The 26750-nt window shown below is 47.7% G+C and overlaps 1 protein-coding gene across 1 annotated transcript in view; it reads right to left on the bottom strand.

Annotated features, from left to right (window-relative positions):
• LOC130477901 (cytochrome P450 2J2-like) overlaps positions 1-26506 on the bottom strand; it is a 34994-nt gene extending 8488 nt beyond the window's left edge. The window contains exons 1-4 of the mRNA XM_056849982.1: positions 26432-26506; positions 21209-21371; positions 17687-17836; positions 10998-11158 (exon numbers count right to left, since the gene is read on the bottom strand). Of these exons, the coding sequence (XP_056705960.1) occupies positions 10998-11158; positions 17687-17836; positions 21209-21371; positions 26432-26506 (549 nt within the window). The remainder of the gene's footprint in view (positions 1-10997; positions 11159-17686; positions 17837-21208; positions 21372-26431) is intronic.
• Positions 26507-26750: the final 244 nt, after the last annotated feature.

The raw sequence follows: 26750 nt of genomic DNA, 5'->3' as shown, positions 1-26750 counted from the left end.
TTTGCTGGAGGAGGTCCGGTTGGTGCAAGAGGACTTTGCTCTCCTAACTCGGTTGTTGGCTGAGCTTGCGCTCCGCGGGACACATCAGGAGTCAGAGCCCCCAATCCAGGGGTCTGAGTTCCATTTCCCAATGGCGGGGGCTCCGGGGATAGATGTTCTGCAAACTGTCCCGGACCCTGCCTTATGCCACCGGGATGCTCAGAGTATTGCTGCCAGGACAGTCCTGGTGCTTATGGATCTCATGCCGAGCGCGGCAATGGCGGCTGACGTCGAAAAGGTACTGACTCCTGAATTCGTCCCTTCCTCTGTGAATCTGGCTCAACAGGTCCAACCACTGTTGGGCCAGCACAAGGAACTACAAATGCTCTTAGAGCAGGCTGCCATACCAATTGTGATGGCCGCCGCCGCCAAACTCGAGGCAGATCGAGCCCTCGCTGACCGGAGGCGAGCGGAGGAGCAACTGTTAATGGATGAGGCCGCCGCTCAAGCACGGGCGACAATAGGAACTGGAGCATGGTCAAAAGTTGGCGGGGGACTGGACTGGTCTTTCCCCTCATTTTCCTTAGGCTCCCCGGAACCTGGCTTGCCCTGGGAAGAGGCACACAGACAGCAGCTCACCTTTGCTCCTGATGTGCAAGACTATTCGGAGGAGGAGGACTTGTATGCAGATGAGGACTGGAATATGAATTACCGGGTCAGCCAAACCCAACGGACTGGGGGGGGGGCTGAGGAGGAGATCCATGCCTTGAGGTTTCAAAGCCGGGAGCTGTTGGATCGTATGGCCCATATGCAGGACCAAATGGACGTATTGATGCATGAGTATGGTCGCCTACAGTGAGCTCAAGAAGTGCCTGTGCAGGCACCGATCCCAGGCCAACAAACCCCCAGCCAACAGCCTCTGGCACAACCGACCCCAGGGCAACCCCTGGCGCAACCGCCTCCAGGGTAGCCGTGCCCCTAGACAGCCACCGGCACCACCACCAGTGGTCCCGGTCATGCAATGGAAGCAACCCCGTCTATGAGTGACATTTGATGGTTTTGCGAACGCGTTGCCCTGTTTTCTACACCAAGTGGACAGTTACATGAGAGAACAAGGGCATACCTTTCCCACGGAAGACAGCCGAGTGAGATTCGTTTCTTCATTTTTAACAGGAAAGGCTGTGGAATGGATGGTCCTCCAGTTTGATACCTGGGCCAGCTCCATACGGTCGCTTAATGGCTTCATGCGAGCGTTAAGAAGGCATTTTGAGGATTCATTTCAAGGAGAGAAGGCCAAAGTGGCCCTCCTACAACTACGTCAAGGATCCTCCTCAGTCCGAGAGTTTACGGATGAGTCCCAAAGACTCGCTAATAAAATAGTGGATTGAACTGAAGCTACTCGGGTGCATTACTTCAGAGCAGCGTTGCACCCTGAGATTTTAAACTGGGCATACATGCAGCGAGACCCAGCCACCCTGGAAGAGTGGGTTTTACTGGCGGAGGAAGTGGAAAGCCGCCGCCAATTCATCTCCCTTGCCTGACGGCAGGCCAGGGAGGGAGGACACCAGAGGAACCCTCCCAAACCTGCCGCTCCTCAGGCCCCGCGGAGGCCGGCTCTACCTCCGCAAGACCAGGCGTCACGGTTTCAATGGGGAGCCTGCCTCATTTGCAGTGCCATGGGTCACTTCGCTGCCACTTGTCTGTCACATCTGGGATTACCGAGCCCTACTCCCCAGCCAGAGGGGACTCCTCGCGGGAGAGGACTCGCTCGGGGGAGAGGCACCACAGCCGAGTGGAGCACCGCTCCAAGACGAAAAGTGCCCCCAGCTCTGCACGCCGGAGAAGTGACAACAGATTTTTCGCCAGTGGACCCGTCGGAGTCCAGGATTACAATTACTACTCCTGGGGAGGGTAGCTCCACTTCTTCGGAGGAGGGTGACCACTGGAATTCCCCAGCCTTCAACTTGAAGTCTCCCTTCCAACAGCCAAAGAACGGACTGGGTCTGCGGTAGAAGGAGCGATACCGCAGACCTCCGCAGGTGTTCCTGCGAAACCCAAGGCTCCTTTCATGGTGAGTGAAGTAGAAGAGACTGTGTATGTAGATGTGATTTTACCACAATATAGAAAAGGTCCTCAGTTACAAGTCAAAGCCTTAATAGACTGGTTGTGCCCGCTCATTGATTAACGAAGCCACCTTTAAAGCACTCCAAGTGAAGTCAGTCCCTTTACCAGCACCTGTTCAATTTGCTCAAATGGATGGAAGTGATTTCGGGGGGGGGGGCAGTCGACCATCGCACCGACGGAGTGGCAATGGGAATTGGCCACCACTGGGAACAAATCAACTTTACTATTGTGCCCAACGTCCGATATGCTGTGGTGTTGGGAGCCAATTGGCTTAAAGGACACAGTCCTACCATAGACTGGGAAGCTGAGACTTTAACGTTCAATAGCCCGCTGTGTGAATTACACCGGTATGAAGTGGCCATTAAAACTATAGCCAAACCAATCACTGCTCTGGCCTCGGACACCTCCAGTCCGACCCAAGTACCGCCCGAATATCAGGACTTTGTAGAATTTAATGTGCAGGAGTGTGATGTGTTACCCCCCCATGCCAAACGGACTGTGCTATTGAAGTGGTGGGGGATGGAAAACTGCCAAAGAGTAAGATCTACCCGATGAGCCCTACCGAACGGACGGTGCTCCGCGAGTTCTTAGACAAGAACTTGGCACAGTTTCATCCGACCCTCCACCGCGCCCTGTTCTGCACCGGCATTTTTTGTGTGTAAGAAGACAGGAGATTTGCGTTTGTGTATTGACTTTCAAAAACTCAATGCTGTCACTCAAACGAATGCCTATCCCATCCCCCTCATCTCTGATCTCTTGGGACAATTGAAGGAGGGACACATTTTCACCAAATTGGATTTAGTCAAGACTTATTACAGTCAGAATTAGGGTGGGGGATGAATCTCTGACAGCCTTTTCCAGTTGCTTTGGGATGTTCGAGTTTATGGTGATGCCTTTTGGATTAAAAGGGGCCCCGGGGGTCTTCATGCAGCTCATTAATGAGATCCTCCATGATCTGCTGTTCAAAGGAGTGGTAGTCTATTTAGATGACATACTTATATACTCTAAAACCATGGATGAACATGTTGCCTTGGTTAGAGAAGTGTTGCAACGTCTCAGGGATAATCAGCTCTATGCCAAAGTGTCGAAGTGCGAGTTCCACAAGAAGCAATGACTTTCCTAGGGTATATTATCTCGCCCCAGGGACTGACTACGGATCCAGAAAAGGTGCAAGCGGTACTCAGCTGGGAACCACCCTCTACTCGTAAACAAGTCCAAAGATTTCTCGGGTTTGCAAATTTTTACAGGGCATTCCTCCCACATTTCGCTCAGATTGCCCTGCCCATCACGAATCTCCTTAAGACTAAGGGAAAGGGGAATACGGCCACCTTACCCAACGCCCAGGTGGAGTGGACTCCCCAGTGTCAAGCCGCCTTCGATAGTCTTAAGCAGCTCTTTACATCCGAGCCTGTCTTACAGCATCCAGACTGCACTCAACCATTCATAGTGCAGGTAGACGCTTCCGACGTTGCGATGGGGGGTGCGCTTCTGCAATGGGGTGAGGATGGGCACCTGCATCCGTGCGCTTATTTTTCTAAAAAGTTTACTCAGTCTGAACTCAATTGGGCTATTTGGGAAAAAGAAGCCGCCACTGTAAAACATGCCCTGACAGTGTGGAGGCAGTTTTTGGAAGGTGCCCAGGTGCCTTTTGAGGTGTGGTCCGATCACAAAAACCTAGTAGCCCTAACGGGGGCTCGCAAACTGTCCGCAAAACAAATGCGTTGGGCGGACTTCTTTGCCCAATTCTGATTCATCCTGAAGCATGTACCAGGGAAGCAAAATCTACTGGCTGATGCCTTATCCAGACTTCCCCAATATCCCACTAAGGTTGATCGGCCCACAGAGTCGCTCTTCACCCCTGCCCAGCGAGGTCTATTGCCTACTCTGGCTGTACAAACCCGTTCTCAAACCCGACCGCCGCCGCTTCCGGAGGGAGAGGAAGCCCTGCGCCCGGTCGAGCTGGCGCTGCCGCCTGTCTCACTTCCTCCTTCCCCTGAGAGACTAACAGCCACTGTTCCTGAGGTATGGGGACCCGAGCACCCCGTTCAGCCGCCCCCTACGCTTGGGTTGATTCCGTTCCCGGTCGAGCTGCCCGCTGGCACAACTCTGGAGGGGGTGGAAGGACTGTCTGATTCATTTAGGGAGACTCTTTTACGCAGTTATCAAGTGGAACTTTCCTCGCAGACCCTTCCTGCTGCTTTACTTGAACGTGGGGGGTTTTGGTACAAGGATTCTAAATTGTATGTTCCGGAGGTGTTGCGGGGGGAGGTTTTGGGTTTGGTTCATGGCGCCAAGACCACTGGACATTTTGGATTTCTCAAGACATTGCATTTGCTACAGAGGCAGTTTTGGTGGGTGGGCATGCGGTCAGATGTAGACTCCTTCATCCGCAGCTGCCCCATATGTGCAGCGGCCAAACGGTCCCAGGGCAAACCACCCGGACTTTTACAACCGTTAGAGACCCCCTCTAAACCTTGGGAAGTAATTGCAATGGACTTCATGACGGATCTACCCTCCAGTGGGGGAAAGACAGTTCTTTGGGTGATTACTGATCTGTTTTCGAAACAGGTGCATCTTGTACCCTGTGCAGGTATCCCTTCTGCCCCGAAGTTGGCCCGCCTCTTTGTGTCACATGTCTTCCGTCTACATTTTTTTCCAAGCAAGATAGTCACGGACAGGGGTTTATATTTTGTGGCCAAATTCTGGAAGGCTTTTCTTAAACTGGGTGGAGTGGAACAAGGATTGTCCAGTGCCTTCCATTCCCAAACAGATGGTCAAACTGAATGGGTGAATGCGGTATTAGAATGTTATTTGTGCTGTTATGTTAATTACCATCAAGACGATTGGGTAGACCTGTTGCCTTTTGCCGAATAGGCTTACAATAATGCAGTTCACCAATCCACACGGTTCAGCCCATTCCAGATTGTCCATGGTAGAGTTCGGCCCTGCTGGTCATGTTGATGTTTCTGGGGAGGAGGGGGGAGCCGATGTGGCCAAGTGGGTTCGTTCAATACAGACAACCTGGCCATGGCTGATCAAAAATCTGGAGCGAGCCAAATGAAAGTACAAAGCTCAGGCTGACAAACATCGCTCCCCCGGTAAAGAATGTAAAGTGGGGGATCTCGTTTATCTGTCCACCAAGAACCTACGATCCACCCGCCCGTGTGATAAACTCAGTGCCAAGTACGTGGGTCCGTTCCCTATTTCCCGGATTATTAATCCAGTGACTGTAGAACTTTCCTTGCCCAAGTCTTTACGGAGGATTCATCCTGTATTCCATGTCAGTCTTTTAAAACCGTTTGTTCCTTCTCAAAAATGGCATCCTGAGCATCAACCTGAAGTGCCTGAAATGGTGGGTGGAGGGAGGAACATTTTGAAGTGGCTAAAATACTGGATTCTTGCATTCGCTACGGTAGCCTTCATTACCTGGTCCGCTGGAAACATTTTAGTCCCGCCCAGGATGAATGGGTGTGTGCCTGTGACATCTCCACCCCCCGCTTAGTGCAAGAATTCCATGCCACCTACCCTCACAAGCCCACAGGGGGAGGGTGAAGGGGGGTCTTTAGGGTGGCAGAATGTCAGGAACAGGCCATGAGGAGGTTTTGTGGTTGTGCTTCCAGGTGCTGTTTTGCTGTTCTGTCCAAGGCCAGTCCTAGCCCCGTGTTTAATCTTCATAGATTCCCATACTGTGGGAATTGCCAAGTACTCCTTCCTGCCTGTGGGAGGGGGGGTTGCCGGGTAACCGGTTATCTCCTTTGCTCTCCCATATATGCTGTGTGCCTTGCTTTCGACCCTTACTAGTGTCCTTCTGAATATGACTTCTGAAACCTGTCGATTCTAACCAATAAAACTACTTTTGTGGATTTGCTGTCTGCTGGAATCTGTTTATGGGTTCGTCTCAGGGCTAGAACCCACATTAGGACACTAGTCCTATCCTTACTTGTTAACTTTGGCTGGAGCCCTGGCAGGTTCGTCTGGACACTCGTCTCCTTGGTTTGGGGCGCAGGACAAGCTCCCCGAGGATCCCGATTTTCTGCGTGCCATCTGGGAGGAGGCGCAGCAGACTGATGCAGAGGCCACCCGGCTGGTTGGGCTGGTGATTGATCAGTGGTGTCGCCTGGCAGGGTCGACCCCCTGGAGGACTCGGGACACTGATCTACGTGTCCACAACGACCTTTTGGGACTAGATACTTTGCTGGAGGAGGTCCGGTTGGTGCAAGAGGACTTTGCTCTCCTAACTCGGTTGTTGGCTGAGCTTGCGCTCCGCGGGACACATCAGGAGTCAGAGCCCCCAATCCAGGGGTCCAAGTTCCATTTCCCAATGGCGGGGACTCCAGGGATAGATGTTCTGCAAATTGTCCTGGACCCTGCCTTATGCCACCGGGATGCTCAGAGTATTGCTGCCAGGACAGTCCTGGTGCTTATGGATCTCATGCCGACCGCGGCAATGGCGGCTGACGTCGAAAAGGTACTGGCTCCTGAATTCGTCCCTTCCTCTGTGAATCTGGCTGAACAGGTCCAACCACTGTTGGGCCAGCACAAGGAACTACAAATGCTCTTAGAGCAGGCTGCCATACCAATTGTGATGGCCGCTGCCGCCAAACTCGAGGCGGATCAAGCCCTCGCTGACCGGAGGCGAGCGGAGGAGCAACTGTTAATGGATGAGGCTGCCGCTCAAGCACGGGCGACAACAGGAACTGGAGCATGGTCAAAAGTTGGCGGGGGACTGGACTGGTCTTTCCCCTCATTTTCCTTAGGCTCCCCGGAACCTGGCTTGCCCTGGGAAGAGGCACACAGACAGCAGCTCACCTTTGTTCCTGATGTGCAAGAGTATTCGGAGGAGGAGGACTTGTATGCAGATGAGGACTGGAATACGAATTACCGGGTCAGCGAAACCCAACGGACTGGGGGGACTGAGGAGGAGATCCATGCCTTGAGGTTTCAAAACCGGGAGCTGTTGGATCGTATGGCCCGTATGCAGGACCAAATGGACGTATTGATGCATGAGTATGGTCACCTACAGCGAGCTCAAGGAGTGCCTGCACAGGCACCGATCCCAGGCCAACAACCCCCCCCAGCCAGCAGCCTCTGGCACAACTGGCCCCAGGGCAACCCCCGGCGCAACCGCCTCCGGGGCAGCCGTGCCCTAGACAGCCACCGGCACCACCACCAGTGGTCCCGGTCATGCAATGGAAGCAACCCCGTCTACGAGTGACATTTGATGGTTCCGCGAACGCGTTGCCCTGTTTTCTACACCAAGTGGACAGTTACATGAGAGAACAAGGGCATACCTTTCCCACGGAAGACAGCCGAGTGCTGCTTAAACTGCATTCGGGGATTTGCCGTCTGCTGGAATCTGTTTATGGGTTCGTCGCAGGGCTAGAGCTCACAGTCTCACACAACAATCATTGGTTTGTTGAAATTAGTTAAAAAAGAAAGTACGGCATTATTTTGCAAATTTAAAAAATCATCTTAAAAGCAAACACTCTCATTAGCTGCAGTCAGTTCAGATTCCAGCCACAAGAAATGGTTAGGGTTTGTGACAGCAAAGGAGAAATGTTGCAGAGGACGTAAAGGGATTTTCTAAAGTGAAATGTCTAACACATTCAAGAACAATTTAGTCTCCTTCTTGAGTTAAACATAAAGGCAAAAGCTTACCTCCTGAGCCCCAACACATCTGTAAGCAAACAGTTGTCCATTGTGTTAATCATGTCACAGTCCACTTTTGCCACAAACAAACAGTCAGAAAGGAAATAATGTATTTGAAGCAGGAAGCTAGCAGGTGAAGTTAATTTAATTTAAAATATTGTCGAAGGCTTTCACGGTCAGAGTTCATTGGTTCTTGTAGGTTATCCGGGCTGTGTCACCGTGGTCTTGGAAACGTCAGGAAAGAAAAAACCAAGACCACGGTCACACAGCCCGGATAACCTACAAGAACTAGTTTAGTTTAAAATTGTCACAAGAAGACTCCCTCCAAACAAAGGAAATGTTAGGTATATAAGGACTGGGATTTGATATATCTTATAATGAATCCAAGGCTAATTTTCTTGATGTAGGTATTAAAAAGCAGGGAAGGAAGATTAATTCTGATGTTTACAGGAAACCAACTGATGTTGATTCCTTTTTTTCCGTGGGCAGTTTCCACACATACCATGTTAAGAGGAATCTGCCTTACTCCCAAATGTTGAAGCTCAGAAGGAGCTGTAGCCTTGACTCCCTTTTCCATAGGCCAGCCAATATATTAAAAGATAGAAGAGTATTTGTCTAGGATTTTGAAACAGGCCTTTTTCAGTCAAACACACCATGGGCATAACACCTTGCAATAAGAACAAGACCATAGACAGAGTAGTGATTTCTCTCATGTATCACCAAACGTATACTAGTGTTACGGAAATACTTGAATGCTAGAAGTTTCAGAGACATGCTGTTTGTAATGAATGCAGTTGGGAACAAGGCTCATGTTATGTATGTATATAGTTAGGCGATATGCAGGCGGAACTTAGGAGCTTGAGTCCTGAACGAAGGTTCCTAAGTCCTGCATGCGCCATTGGCCCTAAGCCGGCACGCACCATTGGTAACCTGGGGTTGTTTTCCCTCTATCCCGGATCAGGGGGGGAGTGGCCGCGGGCGGCCAGGGGGGCATTTAAGGAGGGCCGTTTGCACTGTGCTCCTCAGTTCTGTTCTGTTCACAGTAAACGTGGTTGCTATTTGAACTCCATCTCCGACCTCGTGTGTCCTCCCCACGTGGACTTAACAGTGGCGATGAAGGCTGGTTGGCAGTCCGGCTACCCCTGCTGAATCACTCTTGCTGAAATCTCCTTCGCATTTCCGCGACCTCACAGTGCCCCGTAGGCAGTCCGGGACTTAACAGCTCATGTTCAGCTTGAAGTCTGCTCTAGGCTCCTTTGCCTGTGTTTCTCACAGACTTGGGGGGCGTGACCCCTGGTGGTTGGGATTGTATATAAGTTGAGGTGTTGTGCAGTTGAGTTCAGTTCAGTTCCAGTTGTTAATAAATCAGTGGTTGTTGGAACTCCGTCTCCGGCCTCGTGTATCACCCATGCATACTTAACACTGGCGACGAGGATGGGATATTGAGCTGGTAGGCAGCCTGGCAAATCCAAGCAGAAATCACAAGCGATAGCTGGTAGGCAGCCCAGCTAGTCTAGCTGAAATAACTGGTGATACCACAAAAGGGAGACACAACACAACTTGCAATGGCTACTCAGGGCCACATTAAAGAGTTTGATATGTCCACCCCTGAGAGGTGGGAGAGCTACGCAAGCATACAAGATCACTGATGCTGATCTTAAACGGGCGACATTCCTCAGAGTGTGCGGAGCTGACACGTTTGAACTCACACAAGCGCTACTGTCTCCCGCAAAATTGGAGGAGATACCACTCTCTTTGTGGCTGAAATGTGTGAAGTTTTATTGAATTATTTTAATTATTTGTATTGTATTAAAGCTCCACTAGGTTATCTTGTGTGTGTGTGTGTGTGTGTGTGTGTGTGTTAAGTGCCTTCAAGTCGCAGCCAACTTATGGTGACCCCTTTCAGGGTTTTCATGGCAAGAGACTATCAGAGGTGGTTTGCCAGTGCCTTCCTCTGCACAGCAACCCTGGTACTCCTTGGTGGTCTCCCATCCAAATACTAACCAGGGCTGACCCTGCTTAGCTTCTGAGATCTGACGAGATCAGGCTAGCCTGGGCCATCCAGGTCAGGGCCCATCTTATATAACCCATTGGTATTCTTACTATTAGGCTGTGTGTCAACCTTTTTTGGGTACCATATTAAAAAGTATCCTGTCAAACAGAGCTTCCACCTGAAATGTTGAAGATTCACTGTTAGATTTATATATAATCTCTCTCCCTGATATTTTGTGGTTGTTTCCATTTCCTGGTTACACCCACCACCACTATTAGAATTTCAAAGGTGCAAGCAGGCTCACATAAACACTTCTGCTGTGGTAGAATTTTATTATTCTTTAATGTGTCAGTGGACTGTTGTTTATTTTTGCAGGTAGAAATAAACACAGCTACTGTGCTTGAATATAGGTTTTCAAAGGAAAGTCCATAGACTTGCAAAAAGTGATATTCGGTGGAACTGACAAAAGCTTCTCTTCATATTCTGCTTCGGCTTTTTTTTTTTGCTGTTAAGTTGCAGCTGACTTACGGCAACCTGGTAGGGTTTTCAAGGCAAGAGACGTTCAGAGGTGGTTTGTCATTGCCTGCCTCTGATTATTAACCCTGGAATTGTGGTCTCCCAACCAAATTCTAACCAGGGTGGACCCTGTTGGCTTCTGAGATCTCATGGGATCAGGCGAATCTGTGCTATCCAGGTTGGGGCTTGTTTGTACTAGCTCACTGGAAATTTCTTAAGTTCTTTTACCTGAACCGACACTTTCAATTCAAGGACTTTGAATCTTGCCTCCATCCTGAGGATCTTTAATGAACTTGCTGTTGTTGAGGTAACCATTACCAGCACATGAGGCAAGGCAGTGAGGAATGTTACAACTGTCAGAGGCAGAGCAGCATTTGGCTTCTCCTTCCTTGTCTCCCAGGGCATTGCCTTTCCCTCATTGTCAAGTTGTAGCCTGCTCCCACCAATATTGTCCCAAGCATTTACTGCATCACCTCTTAAGCATAGATTGTCAAGAACCAGAGACTCCTCAGCACCTGTCAAGTAGTAGGTGATGTGAAAGGATCCCTGAGAGCTGGTGGCAGTTTGAGTAGACAACACTGACCTTGAGGGACCAATGGTCTGATTGGAAAAAAAGGCAGTTTCATGTATAAACCCTTCATCTGAGCACTACTTTCTCATCCCTAATCTCTGCCAAAGACAATTGGAAAGCTTCGACCGGGGGAGGGCAGGGTATAAAACATTAAAGTGTACTCACAAGATGAAAGAAGCTACCTACAAATCGTACACCATGTGCAGAGGCTTTCGCCAGCTTGATAAATTCCTCATCCTCAGCAGAAAACCGGTGTCCAAAAACCAGAACAGAGATCACACTGGAGACCGAATAAGTGATGGGAAACAAAGGGTCAAGTGGCTGTCCTGCAAACCAAGATATGTGCAAAACATTAACAATTGTTTTACTTCTATTTATACTGAGAGTCATACTTCTTAAACAGGGAAATGTTGAGTCGTCTCTCTTGATTCCCGCCTCCTATTTGGGATCATATACATTAGCAAGAATTAGATTTGTACAGCAAGCAAAATGGAGATGCTGCTTAGGAATTAAGTTCCCAGTAGGCTTGATGCTTCAGAAAAGAAATAGAAGTCTGCTATTATAGAGGAACTCCATATTGGATAGGGAAATATAGAGTTAGCATTCTAGATTTCTATTTAGACTAGGTATGTAGAGAGCGCGTCTTCCCCTCATGGTGGTTAGACAAAGAGCCACTCTATATATTACGATTCTTAGAGTTGGGTGCTGGTTTCGTGGATCCATCTTGCATTCCTTACAGCTACACAGCAGCTGCAGGGAATAAATTCTGAAAAAAAGGAAAGCTCAAATGCCATGGGGGGAGGACGAACTCCTGCACCCCCCAAGCCTTTTCCCCACTTGATAACCACACGGAAGGATTTATTTCCCTGATTTTGCTGCTCCACGTGGAGTCCATCCAGACCCAACTCTTGAAAAATCATAACGTGTATTTTGGCACAAAGAAAAGAAGGCAGAGAGAGCAGGGTCAGCTGGAAGGAAGGAAGTTCCCTGAGAAGAGCAATCTAGGGCAACAATGGGACAGCAGCAGAGCAGACAACAGGTGAGAGGTATAGCATTCTGACTGATCTATTTTTCCAGCTTTACTGCCCTGTTTGAAGTTCTGGTGTGAGCTAGTGATGGAGGTAGTGGAAAGTGCCATCAAGTCAGAGCCAACACATGGCAATCTCTTGTGGTTTTCAAGGTGAGAGGCATTCAGAGGTGGCTTGCCATTGCCTGCTAGGGCTGTCAAAAAAAAAAATTCGGTACAGTTCGGATTCGGCCGAATTTGGCCCTTGTGGGTTCGGTACATGCCAAAGTCCGAACTCCCCCACTTCGGATCCATTCAATTCGGCGGGAATTCAAAGTTCGGAAAAAAAATTCGGCCGAATAAAGCCATTAAAAACACAACCGCGCCTTTCCGCGGCTCTGGGGGCGGGCATTTTTGGGCTTAGAGGTCCCAAACTTTCAGCAGAGCTTCAAAGGACGTATATTGAAAGACTCCCCAAGTTTTGTAAAGATTGGGTCAGGGGGGGCTGAGATATGGGCCCTGAAAGGGGTCCCCCCCACCCTTAATGTGTATCTCTCAGCAGAGCTTGCCGCCCACGCACAAAGCTCCCGGCCCCGACAAACAGCTGATGAGAGCAAGGGCGGGGCAGGTGCTAAGAACTTTGCAAAGCAACACAACTGAAAAGCAACACCTTTGCAAACATGCAAAGGGCGGGGCAGGTGTGAAGAATTTTGCAAAACAATACAACTGCAAAGCAACACAAGCACGCAATGCAACACCTTTGCAACAGTGCAAAGCAACACCTGACACCTGGGAGTTTGCATACTATGGAAAGGGACAGAGGCAGCTAGCTCTGCATAATGAGCAGGAGGGGGTGGAATTTCTCCTTTTGCATTGGACTTGGGACCAGGCAGATGCATTCTTTAAGTCACCATTTGAAAACCAGTTTTGAGCAAGCATCAAAATAACCTAACTGATCTTATGAATGAGGAAAAACCTGAAGAATAAAAATGAAGCCCCCCCTCAAGCCAGGGAGAGAGAGACTGGAGGGGGAACACACACCCCAGGCAGAACCGGCAAAAGCCCCCTTTGGCTTCCCCCCCCACCCACAGAAACTGCTCCCTCCCCCCACACACACACAGACTCTGCTTTCCCCCCCCCACACACACAGAAAAGAAAAACTATAGATTAAAGCCCCCAAAGGGGTCTTACTGTGGCTGTCTTCTGTTCCAGCAGGAGGGGCTGGGAGGCTGGGTAATCCAATATGATTCCATTTGTATCCAATATAAGATCCATATGTATGCATCTCTCGAGGGTGATCCATTCATCCCAATAGGGAAAAGGGGAAAGCCCATATCTCGGGGGGGCCTGACCCAATGTTTACAAAACTTGGGTGGTCTCTTAAAAAGCCTTGACTGAAGCTCCGCTGAAAGTCTGGGGTCGGCACACCCAAAAATGCGCCCCCTGCAGCCACGGAAAGAGAAAAGGGGGGGAGCCGATATTTCAGCCCCCACTGAACCCATCTTTACAAAACTTGGATGGTCTCTTAAGAGGGATTCTCTGAAGCTATGATAAAAGTTTGGGGGCTGCAGCCCCAAAAAAGCGCCCCCTGCAGCCACGAAAATGGAAAAGGGGGGAGAGGAAAAAGGGGTGGAGCCCATATCTCGGGGGGCCCTGACCCAATGTTTACAAAACTTGGGGAGTATCTTAAGAAGCCTTGTCTGATGCTCCGCTGAAAGTTTGGGGTCGGCACACCCAAAAATGCGCCCTCTGCAGCCATGGAAAGAAAAAAGGGGGGAGCCCATATCTCGGGACCCCCTGACCCAATGTTTACAAAACTTGGGTGGTCTCTTAAGAAAACCTGTCTGAATATCCCCTGAAAGTTTGGGGTCTGTACCCCAAAAAATGCGCCCCCTGCAGCCACGGAAAGGAGCGAATGTGCACAAGCACCCCCTCACACACACATGAGGATTTCCCTCTCTCTCTCTCTTTCCCCGGCCGGCCGCACATCAGCTGATTCCTCCAGTACTCAATCCTGACTGATTGGCCAGAAGAAGACCCAGCTTGGCCACCGATTGGCCAGGGGAGGAGAATGCTGCTTACTGAAGGTTATGCTGCTTACTGACGGCCCCGAATTGGCCGAATTTATTCGCGAACTCCCGAACTCGCTGAATTCGGCCCCCCCGGTTGCCCGCCAGTTTTGAGTTCGGTTCCTCCCGAACTAAAAACCGCCGAATCAAGGGAAATTCGGCTGATTTTCAGTTCGGGCCGAACCGAATTGACAGCCCTATTGCCTGCCTCTGTGTAGCAACCTTGGACTTCCTTGGTGGTCTCCCATCCAAATATTAACCAGGGCTGACCCTGCTAAATTTCTGAGATTTGACAAGATTGAGCTAGCCTAGGTCTTCCATGTCCCGGCACATGTGCTAGTACTAAGAGACATTTCACAGTTCATTCCCTCCAACAAGATCAAGTTTCAGTCTTGTTGCAAGCTGATGACTAGGTGTGTGCATTCAGATATGCCAAACGTAACTTTTCCCCACTTTTTTTCCCAGCTGAAAAAAATCCCAGTAATCTAGATAAAGCTGAAAGCCTCAACGCCAAATTTTTAAAAGCTTTTTTTCTGGCTTTTTGGCTTTTCAACAGCCCATGGGGAAATTTTTTTTTAAGCCCATACGCGATGCCGGCGATCGGGCTTTAAATTCTAAGCCCCCCTTTAAACTTAGCTTGGCTAGTGCTGTGCTGGGCTTCCAGGTGGTTTCTGCTGGGCTGGCAAAGGTGCCCCTCCCCTTTGCTTTATTGTTCTGGAAGGACCAGTCTCCTGTTGCCCTTTTCCTGCCATTTGGCTAGTTTCTCGGGCAACAGGAGGGAGGGGAGGGGGAGAGGCATCTTGAAGGGACAAATAGGAGAGCTCGCTGGAGCCTAGTGAGGCCTAAAGCCCCTTTAATTGCCTTGAGTTTGGTTTGGTTTCCCTGTATGTTAAATGGTGTTTAAGGTTTTGTTTTGCTTTTTTAGACCCTTGTGTGTGTGAGCCATTTTGATATAGTAGTTGAGATTTAAATAGAGGCTAGTTTTAATAAAGGCGTGTTAGGAATTGGTTAAAAACCCTCACATTTTAACTTAGGAGTAGGGCTTCGGTTTCTTCCTAGTTAGGCTTGTGATCGCTGTTAAGAAAGTCAAGGATTTTCTTTTCCAAATAGTTAATTAGCATACAGTAAACCTTTTCAGTGTTGACTCTGGGCTTCATAACAATTGAAGCTGGGCGGCCTTAGAAAACTAGTTCATCAGTTCAGGCTGTAACTTTTACTGAGCTCTTCTCATTCCTTTATCTGGAATGCAGGAACTTGCAGTAGAGGAGACAGGACAAATTTTAGTGCAGTTACCTTTCACTTTTTTGACATTTTTGACATTCCATTTCCAGGATAGTTGCAGGTTACCCTTAGACAGGTTCTAGAATAGGAAGTCACTAGGTAGTTGCTCTTTAAACAACAACAACAACAAAAGGATAACCACACTTTGAAACAAGGTTCAGCTAGGTGAATCTTTACAAAACAAAATCTCAGTTTTCTTGGAGAGTCCTTTAAAAACTTTCAGGGTCTGTTGGGTTGCAGTGAAGGACAGGTAGCTAGGCACTTAACTTCCCTGTGTTAGTTAGCCAGAGTTTGGTGTGGGGGAACAATGAGTGACAGGAAAGGAACGCTGCAGGGCCCCGGGGAAAGGCAGTAGAGAAGAGAGGAGGGCTGCTGTTTTCCACCCACCTGTGTAGAGACCTGCTCCTCAGCCACCCTCCACCATCCTTGGCTCGAGTGGTGTCAAGCACACTTTGTCGATGCAGCTGCTGGAGAAGCACCACTTGCTGGGGTTGCCAACCTTCAGGCGGTGGCTGCAGATCTCCCGCTATTACAGGCGACAGAGATAAATCCCCCTGGAGAAAATGGCTGCTTTGGCAATTGGACTCTATGGCATTGAAGTCCCTCCCCTCTCCAAGCCCCGCCCTCCTCAGGCCTCACCTCTGAAATCTCCAGGTATTTCCCAACCAAGAGCTGGCAACCCTAGTCACTTGCATAGGTGATTACAGGTGCTGGCAGTGGGCAGGGGTCTGTTGCTCAGGCTGCCCCTCCTCCAGCTGTTGTTGAGCCTTCCCAGCAGCAGGAAGAGGAGCTGCCTAAGCAGTCTTTTGGGGTTAGCTTTGGGGACAAGAGTGTTGTCACTGGAGCTCACCCCAAAGCCTCCACTGAACCCTAGTAGCTGTGTGGCACGGGGAAGTTGGAAGTGATGCCCGGCTCAGTCAGTCCTTGGCCAGCCACCCCATACAAAAATTGCATGCTGAGAATAATGCAGCTGCACCAAAACTGTGCTTCATCTTGTGGGAGATGAAAAGGACGCAGAAGGAGAGGGACCAGTGTGTCAAACAGAAACCAACAGAAGCCACAGGAGAGCCACAAATAATGAAGCTAATCAAGATACATTTCTGGCTAACATTCTTCCTTGCAGGGGTGGGAAGGTGGGAAAAGGAGAGCCAGTGATGAAAGGCAGCCGCAGAACCAAAGGTTCAATCTCTGAGGCTGTGATGGTGTGTGAGACTGAGAGAGAGGAGGATCAGGGTACACACAGAAACCCTCCCTCTAACTTCCTGAGGCCTGCTTTCCCTGGGAAAATGAAGGTATCTTTGTTGTCGGCATGCCTGGGTTTTGCTGGGCACCTGCATGTTGGACTGGCTTGCAGCTTCATCTGGACTGGCAAAAGTGCCGCCTATTTTGATTTTCTTATGCTGTGTTTTAGTGTGTTTTTTTATATTGGTTCTTTTAGGCTTCATGATGCATCGGTTTGTGGTTGTGCTGGACTGGGTTCTGGTAGGGTTGCTAGGTCCCTCTTTGCAACCGGCGGGAGATTTTTGGGGCGGACCCTGAGGAGGGCGGGGTTTGGGGAGGGGAGGGACTTCAATGCTATAAACTCCAATTGCCAAAGCTGCCATTTTCTCCAGCTGAACTGATCTATATTGGCTGGAGATCAGTTGTAATAGCAGGAGATCTTCTTCTATTACCTGGAGGTTGGCAACCCTAGGTTCTGGTATGGTTCTGTTGGGCTTGTGCTGGTTCTTGGGGTGGGAGGAGGTATTGATCTGTGGTTGTTCACAGGCATGCCTCTTAGCTTTTTCCCTGGAGGAAAAAAAGGCTGTTTTTTCCTACATTTGAAAGAATTGGTGGTGGGGGCCTGGGTAATTTTTTGCTCCAATGGTATTCAACGGGAGATATTTGCGGGGCTCTGGGGGTTGTTTTTCAAGGTAGAGACATCAAATTTGCAGCTCAGCTGCTGGTGAGGCTCCTCAGGAGAACCTCCAAGTTTGGTGAAATTTGGGTCAGGGGGTCCAATTCTATGGGCACCCAAATGGAGGAAGAAGGGAGAAGTGCTAACACATTTGTGTGTGTATTTGGCGATTGTTGTTGTTCCATAATCCCACTTTTGGATGGGGTCAGCTGAGTTCCCTTGGTAGACTGTGGTAGAGTGTAGTTTGTCATTTGGACTTGCAGCAATCAGTGCAAGAATCAGTTGGGCCTCCTCATGGCTTGAGGGAATTGGGTATGCTAAATAGTCAGGGTGTCTGAACATGGAAATCCTCCAAAGCAGAAGTCCAGAAGGGTCATTGTAGTGCAGCAAAAAGAAACAGTCCTGAGATACCTTAAAAACTAATAGTTTGAAGCACCCTGAAAAATCAGTGCTAAATTATTTTATGCATACAAGAAGTAATACAATCCGACAAATAATACAATCCATACAAAAAGTAATGCAAATACAGTTGTGAGGGGATAATCCTCACAAAAAGTTTCTGCAGAGTGGGAAACTCCAGCCCAATCCCAGTAAAACATACCCTTTGCACTTGCAAAAGTCTCGACAAGGTGACGGGCCTCCTCTTGTATTTGGCTCTGCACACTTTTCTTCTCCATTCCCAGCTTCCGCATGGTAGCCACCCCAAACTTCCTCTGTTGTTTCCAGGTGTGACCATTTGAGAATACAATACCTGAGGTCATTAAGGATGGATAAAACATTCATGTTAACAGAGGTTTATGTTGTCCACCTATAAAATGTGGAGTCAAATGTCCTTCATGTCTAAGCATTCAAGAGCTACCTTTTGTGTAAGCACTGAAATGCTGATGAAGAATTAGTTTTATCCAATGCACTGGCCAGCTAGGTGTGTTTCTGAACCCAGAGTGTGGACATAGAGAGAAGTGTATGGTGGGGAGTAGGGCTGTTGAAAAAAAAATTCAGTAAAATTCGGATTCGGCAAAATTCGGCCTGATTTTATTTGGGAAATGTCAAAGTCCAAACTCCCCCGATTTGGATCCGTGCAATTCGGAGTGAGATCCGGAGTTCGGGGGGAAATTTGACCGTTTAAAGCCGTTAAAAACACATTTGTGCCTTGCCGCGGCTCCGGGGGTGCATGTTTGGAGGTCCCAAACTTTCAGCGTTGCTTCAGGGGACCCTTCTTGCAAGAACCCCCAAGTTTTGTAAAGATTGGGTCAGGGGGTCCCCGGAAGGGGTCCCCCCAAAAATTGCCCATTGGAATAAAGCGAACAAGAATACATTCGCAGCTTTCCATGGCTCCGGGGGACATTTTTGGAGATAGAGGTCCCAAACTTTCAGCATAGCTTCAGGGGACCCTTCTTGCAAGAACCCCCAAGTTTTGTAAAGATTGGGTCAGGGGGTCCCTACTTATGGGACCCGGAAGGGGTCCCCCCTCAGCCCATTGGAATGAATAGAAATAAATAGACCGTTTGCACCTGGAGTTTGCAAAACCATGCAAAGCAACACGTGACACGACCTTGGGAGTTTGCAAACCATGGAAAGGGACAGAGGCGGACTAGCTATGCATAAGGAGCAGGTGGGGGTGGAATTTCCCCTTTTGCATCGGACTTGGGAGTCAGGAGTCTCGGGACCGGGCAAATGCATTGTTTAAGTCACAATTTGAAAACCAGTTTTGAGCGAGCATCAAAATAGAACTAACCGATCTTATGAATGAGGGAAAACCTGAGGACAAACAACTGAAGCCCCCCCTCAAACCAGGGAGAGAGAGACGTGAGCGGGCACACACACACCCAGGCAGAACGGGCGAAACCCCTCCTCTCAAACCAGTACGGCTCGGCCTCAAATGGGAAAAAACCAAGGAGGAGGAGGCGCACACAAGCCGCACCGTCACACTCAACCCCAGGCTAGGGGCAAAAAACAAAAGCAGAGCACAGCACACACTCCCGCAGAGGCGAGCGGGCACACACCGTCTGCAGAATGGGCGAAGCCCCCCCCAATCAGTACGGCTTGGCTCAACCCCAAACAGGAAAAAAACCAAGGCGGAGGAGGCATGGCCCAGGTGCCAAGCGGAGAGAGACTCGCTAGCCGCCGCACAGACTCAACTTTAAACTTTAAAACTTTAAAAGCAGAACACACACTCCCGCAGAGGCGAGCGGGCACACACCCCTTGGCAGAACGGGTGACAGCCCCCTTTGGCTTCCCCCCCCACAGAAACTTCTCCCCCCCACACAGACTCTGCTTCCCCCCCCACACACACAGGAGAAAAGGTATAGAGAAAAAAACCCAAAATCAAACTGTGTGGATGTCTTCCAGCAGGAGCACAGAGGAGAAGTAAATCCAATCCTATTCCATTTATGCACAGGAGGTTTTGCCTTGTATTTGCCGCTCTCTAGATGCACAGGATCGCCTGCTCCCAATCATTCCAGTGGGTGGATGGGGGGGCACCGCATAACTCGGGACCCCTTGTCCCGATCGTTACCAAACTTGGAGGTTCTTGCAAGAAGGGTCCCCTGAAGCTACACTGAAATTTTGGGACCTCTACCTCCAAAAATGCCCCCCCCCGAAGCCATGGAAAACTGTGAATGTGTTCTTATTCACTTTATTCCAATGGGCAATTTCAGGAGGGGACCCCTTCCAGGCCCCATATCTCGGGATCCCCTGACCCAATATTTACAAAACTTGGGGGTTCTTGCAAGAAGGGTCCCCTGAAGCTACTGAAATTGTGGGACCTCTACTTCCAAAAATGCCTCCCCCCGGAGCCGTGGAAAGCCGCAAATGTGCACACACAAACAGACACTCTCTTTCTCTCCCCGGGCCGCGCAGCAGCTGGGCTCACGCGCTCAACCGCGAATGATTGGCCAGAAGAAGACCCAGCTTGGCCATCAATTGGCCGTGGGAGAATGCTGCTTACTAACTGCCGGTTATGCTGCTGATTCTGAGCCCCCGAATTTGCTGAATTTATTCAGCGATCGCCGAACTCGCTGAATTTGGCTTGTCGTTTTCCCGCCTTTTTAAAAATTCGGTTCCATCCGAACTGACAACCTCCAAATCGGGTGAAATTCAGCTGTTTTTCGGTTCAGGACGAATCGAATCGACAGTCCTAGTGGGAAGTGTCACAATGCCACTCATCAGCTGAAAACACAGCTGAGAGGTGGTATTGTGAACCTCCAACTTTCCAAAAGTGTCTTGCTGTACTGGGGGAGGGGTTAGAAGACTGACTCTTCTGACCTCTGCCCCCAAAGGAGTGGGAAATTTCTTACTGAGTCCCATTCACTCAATGAGAAGTTATCTGGTGTATGGGGGGGGGGGGATCAGGATGGTGACTCTCAGTTGGGAGTTGGAATGCTAATTCTCACCCTGGGGAGTGGGAAATGTCTCACTGAGTCTCTGGGAACCAGAAAAAAAATTCAGAGCAGTGGTCAGAACACTGACTCACAGTGCAGTATTTGGGCTAAACCATAATGTTCAGAGTGAATGCTCGAACCTCGCCCCCTACATGATGACTAGGGTTGCCAGGTCCTTCCTGGCAACCAGAAGGAGATTTTGGGAGGTGGGTACAGGGGGCAGTGATTAGCGTCCCCACGCGATGGCACCACGACTGGCGTGATACTGATGCACCAGCATTGCACCAAGGGGCTGCTCTTGCCCCAAATTCTATGGTTTCCATAGAGTTTTGGGGAGAGTGATAAAGCACCCCTCAGTGTGATGTTGGTGCTTCCACACTGCGAAGGGCTATGGATCGCTCCTCTCCTTTCTGCTGGCCTACTTATGGTGACTCCCATACGATTTTCAAGGCAAGAAACAAACAGGTGGTTTGTCATTGCCTTGCTGTTTGTAGAGACCCTAGTATTCCTTGGGGTTCTTCCATCCAAGTCCTAACCACCACTGACCCTGCTTAGCTTCTGAGATTTGATGAGATCGGAGTAGCCTGGGCCATCTAGGTTAGAATATTTTTTCACATAGAGGGGTACAATATTGCCTACTGGATGGAGAAACCTCCAACTGGCTGAAATGTTCATTTTCCTTTGTTATCTTTCTACCATTTCTCTGGAATGAAGACAAGTAAAATATTTTTATACAAACTTACCCTTTTCTTTTGCTGCAACGTTAAAGAAAGGGGTTACTGGTCGCTGAGAGAAGTTTTCTGAATGCTTTACTAATGCTTCTTTAATTGCTTGTAATCCAGACAATACTACCAGAGGCTGAGGCCCTCCCCATATAGTGTAAATGTTTCCATGTTTCTTTGCTAACTGCAGTTAGGATAGAAAAAGAGAAATGTTATATTCAAACTAATGTGATGATTTCTTTATCCCACCCCTCACCCCAAATTCTTCCCTGCAAGTTCCATTGTGGGCTCTGGTCCCAAGGCTGGCATGGTACACATCAACCACTTGAAACGATGGCATGACTGTGCCCTCAGCGCCTGCCACTTGATCAATGAACTCCTCATTCTGGGAGTGGGCTATCTACTGTCAGGAGAAGCTTCAACAGAATTCTCTAGATTTGTTCCCAAGTTGATCCCAGAGCAGGACCACCCGACCTAGCAAGTCATAGCTGATGGCCCAGGAGTATTTTCATATCATCCAGGGCAGCCCAACCCCATTCAGCACATAATTCCAACAGAGCCTAGCCAAGTCAGTCATGACACATGGTGCCAGATATCACAGAAACAGTGGGAAGCCATCACCAAAGAGATAGATGATACAGTTCAATTGGGTATGATTGAGCCATCCTGAAGTGCATGGCACAGCAATAGAAATAGATAGATAGATAGATAGATAGATAGATAGATAGATAGATAGATAGATAGATAGACAGACAGACAGACAGACAGACAGATATAGAAAAATTGGAGAATAGTAAGCATACAATTTGGCAAAATCTGAAAAAATAGCATTAGATGAATTATCTAAAAATACATAGTTATTAAACCAGCTGATAAAGAGGGTGCTATTGTGATTCTTAACAAAGAAGACTACTATGATGAAATACATCATCAATTGAATGATTCTTACATGCTGATGACACTACATTATTGGCAGAAAATAGTGAAGATTTGAAACGACTACTGCTGAAAGTTAAAAGAGAAATTGCTAAAGCAGGACTACAGCTGAACATCAAGAAAACAAAAGTAATGAATAGAGGAGAATTACACAACTTTAAGGTTAACAATGAGGAAATTGAAATTGTTCAAGACTTTCTATTCCTTGGCTCTACCATCAACCAAGAGGGAGACTGCAGCCAAGAAATCAGAAGGAGATTGAGACTGGGAAGGGCAGCCATGAAGGAGCTGGAAAAGATTTTGAAGTGTAAGGATGTGTCACTGTCCACCAAGACTAGATTAATTCATGCCATCGTATTCCCTATTACTATGTATGGGTGTGAAAGCTGGACAGTGAAGAAAGCTGATGGGAAGAAAATAGATTCCTTTGAAATGTGGTATTGGAGAAGAGTGTTACGGATTCCGTGGACTGCCAAAAAAACAAAACAAAAACAAATCAGTGGGTTATAGTTCAAATAAAGCCTGAACTGACCCTAGAAGCTAAAATGACTAAACTGAGGCTGTCGTATTTTGGTCACGTCATGAGACGACAATAGTCACTGGAAAAGACAGTCATGCTAGGAAAAGTTGAGGGCAGCAGGAAAAGAGGAAGACCCAACAAGAGATGGATTGACTCAATAAAGGAAGCCACAGCCTTCAATTTGCAAGATCTGAACAAGGCTGTCAAAGATAGGACATTTTGGAGGACTTTCATTCATAGGGTCGCCGTGAGTCGGAAGCGACTTGACGGCACTTAACACACACACAACAGTTGTGAAGCCAGGACCCTACTTCAGAGATCAAATTTGCCATTGAGATCTCAATCCAGGAGGCGTTGTTTTTACGATACAGCAGTAATCCTATTTCCTTTTTTCCCATGAGAGATACATGGAGAATTCCTGTGTTTTATATTTTACCTAAGATCCCCAGAGAAGGTCTCCCACCACCAGGCAGACCAATCATTTCAGGTTCTACTTCCATTTTAGAACCATTAGCACAATATGTCAATACGTTTTTGGAACCTTTTGTTAGAAATTCCATGTTTTTTATTTGGGAGACCACTCACTTCATTGAACAAACGGAAGGAATGCAGATTCTTACCATGGATGTTAAATCTTTATGTATATCTATTCTTCATGAAGAAGTAAGGATCATAATTAGAACATGAGAAAGGCCATGCTAGATCAAACCAAGGTCCATGAAGTCCAGAAGTCTGTTCATACAGTGGCCAACCAGGGGCCTCTAGGAAGCCCACAAATAAGATGGGTGCAGCAGCATCGTCCTGCCTCTGTTCCACAGCACCTCATAGAATAGGCATGCTCATCTGATCCTGGAGAGACTAGGTCTACATCATGACTAGTATCCATTTTTACTAGTAGCCATGGATAGCCCTCTCCTCCATGAACATGTCCACTCACCTCTTAAAGCCTTCCAAGTTGGCAGTCATCACCACATCTTGGGACAAGGAGTTCCACAATTCCACAATAATTTAGATGTTTCTCAATACTAAGGTGGAGTTATTATTGCCTACCCATTTTCTCATCTGGATATTATATAAGAATTATTTTCATTTTGCCAGATTTTATTTCCAAAATTATATCAGATTTTTATTAATGGTCAAATACCATAAATCCTCACATTCAATTTCTTCATTAATTCAGCACCACCAACTTTCCTTTTTTAGATGTGATGGTTTATAATTGAATACCACCATACATGTTAGAGGATACTCAAAACCTACAGATAGAAAGTCCTTTCTACATTACAACAGCTGCCAGGTAAAACTTCCTTATGGACAATTTTGAAGAGAAATTGTACACTTCATAGTTCTTGTAATAATTTGGGTAACCCTTTCGCTGAAAATTTAGCTGAAAGAGGTTTCCTCAAACAGACCATAAGATCTTATAGAATAAGAGCAGACAAAGTTCAAAGAGCTACTCTCTTCACTAAAGGATCATATGTAATCATCTGGCCACATAGTTTGGTCTATGGGATTTCATCATTCTTCTTACCAAATTAAAAGAATAATACACAAACATTGGCACCTTGCATGAGATATTCCAGGATACCAAAATAACCCTTGCATAAGTTTTCACAGAACATCCCGTCTGATGGGTAAATTAGTTCATTCTGATGCTTTGCAACTGAGTTCCAATGATTTCTCAGTAATAGCACATTATGAATGTAGACATTGTTCCTGTTGTTGGCTCCTCATCTGTCCCAGCACCCCAGTATGCCATAACATTATTGTTGTTATTATTATTATTATTATTATTATTATTATTATTATTATTATTTCTACTTCGCTCTCTATCCCAATCTAGGTCGGGGTTAGAGCAGCATATGGAACCAGAGCTCACAGGGAATAGCAGGGTAGTGTTCCTCCAAAGTGAACCAAAGTTCCCAGGGCTCTGGAAGCCATCTTCGCGACCTGTGCAAAGCTTTGGTCGCCGTAAGACAGAAATGGGTCATTTTGCATTCCTCTGACCTTGAGGTGGGAAAGCTGGAACAAGAGGGAATAAATTAGCCTCTCTCGCATCCTTAATGAAACACTCCAAACAGACATCTGGGACTGATAGCACAACACCTTAACCCAGGGGTCGGCAAACTCATTAGTCAAAAGAGCCAAATATCAACAGTACAATGATTGAGATTTCTTTTGAGAGCCAAATTTCTTAAACTTAAACTATATAGGTAGGTACACTGTTTATTAACTTAATAAACTTTAATTAAAGTTTTAAGTCTTAATTAAACTATAGGTACACTGAATAAAACTTGATATCATACTTAATAGTGATCTTATTTATTGATAAAAATTAAATTGTAAGTCTCTGCCATTTCCCCCTCCCCATCCGGAGTCCTCGTCTGGAGGCCTAGTCTACTGCCATAAAAGCCTATTGGTAGACCTGGCCTCCGGCTGAGTCCCATTGGGAGGCCAGGTCTACCCATTGGCTTTCTTGGCAGTAGACCTGGCTTCTGGAGGCCCATAGAAGCCAATTGGTAGACCTGGCCTCTGAAGGGGGACTTTTTCCCCTCCTCGGAGTCCAGGTTTACTGCCAAGAAAGCCAGTGGGTAGACATGGCCTCCCAATGGGACTCAGCCGGAGGCCGGGAAAGGGGGACTTGGCCATTATCCACGGCGGGGTGGGGGGGAGAGAGACAGCACGCCCACTCGCCTGCACGCTCTCTCTCTCTCTCTCTCTCTCTCTCTCAGGTGCGCAGCCTGGCTGCCGGCGCGAGCGGGCGCAAGAGCAGGGGCTCCGAACCAAGTTCGGAGAGCCGCACTCAACGGGCCAAAGAGCCGCATGCAGCTTGGGAGCCGCAGTTTGCAGACCCCTGCCTTAACCCTATCAGCAATCAGAGTCCAATAATAGAATTCTGACCAGTCTTTTAGCAAATCTGGATTCACCCTCCAGCTCCATCTAACTTGCAGAGTAGCTCAAACAGGACATCTCTTGTCTACTCCTCCCTTCCTGGAAAGATCTTCCAAATATCTTCACATATCTAAAACTATACTACAGTCATTGCCTATATTTAATCAGGCAAACTAAGGTATTCTTCTATGTTACCATTGCCTCTTTAATATCTCAACTATTCAAGGAGTAATTAAGTTTTTTTGTCCCTGGCAAAACCCATTGTGTTGCCAGTTAGCATACAGCCCCAGGGCTCATTTCTGGATATAAGTAGTGGCCTTTTTGCCATTCGAGTATATCCACCGGTGTGCTCATCCCCGTAAAATTAGGAGAAAAGATTCCATCCCCCTCCCTCTTGCTAAGCGTAGTCCCCAGAAAGCTAATTCCCCCATCTCAAACTGAAACCATCTGTAAGAGATAACAGAAAATACTGTTACCAACAGAGGTTGCATTTTAAGACATTTACTAATCCTAGAAATAACAAAGTTTACCATCTAAAACAGTTCACTGATTGTTCTAAGAATTACAATCAGTGAACTGTTTTAAATGGTAAACTTTGTTATTATCTATATTATTATTTGCCATTGAAATCTTTATATATAGGTCAGTCCTCTAGACCATTTTTTTGCTGTCAAGTCACAGCTGACTTATGGCAACCCTGTAGGGTTTTTAAAGCCAGAGATATTTGAAGGTGGTTTACCATAGCCTGCCGCCGCATCACAACTAGGGTATTCCTTGGAGGGCTCCCATCCAAATATTTGTCTGAATTGAGGCTGAAAGTGTGTGACTGGCCCAAGGCCAACCAGCAAGCTTCCATGGCACAAATGGGGATTTGAACCTGGGTCTGACACCCTAACCACTATACCACACTGGTTCTCTAGACCATTAAGAACAAGAATTATTGAACGTAAGAGTAAAATCTTTAGAGGCATTAATGAGGCTTCTCTAACAGAACATTTCTGAGGCAAATCTCATTCAATTTCTGATATAAAGTTTTTTTGTTCTCAATTAGGTTTTATCTAACCCCTTTAAACGTTTACAAACCGAAGAGACACTTATAAGACGGAAGGGCTTTTTGGATTTATACTCTTGATACAATGTCTCTTAGCGGTCTTAATGACAAATTGGAATAGTCAGTGTTTTTATAAATAATCAGCTATTCTTTTTAGTAAGATT

The sequence above is a fragment of the Euleptes europaea genome, chromosome 5 (assembly GCF_029931775.1).
Source record: "Euleptes europaea isolate rEulEur1 chromosome 5, rEulEur1.hap1, whole genome shotgun sequence".
Classification (NCBI taxonomy): Eukaryota; Metazoa; Chordata; class Lepidosauria; order Squamata; family Sphaerodactylidae; genus Euleptes; species Euleptes europaea.
Note: the sequence above shows the minus strand (reverse complement) of the source record. Positions and strands in the feature narration are given on the sequence as shown.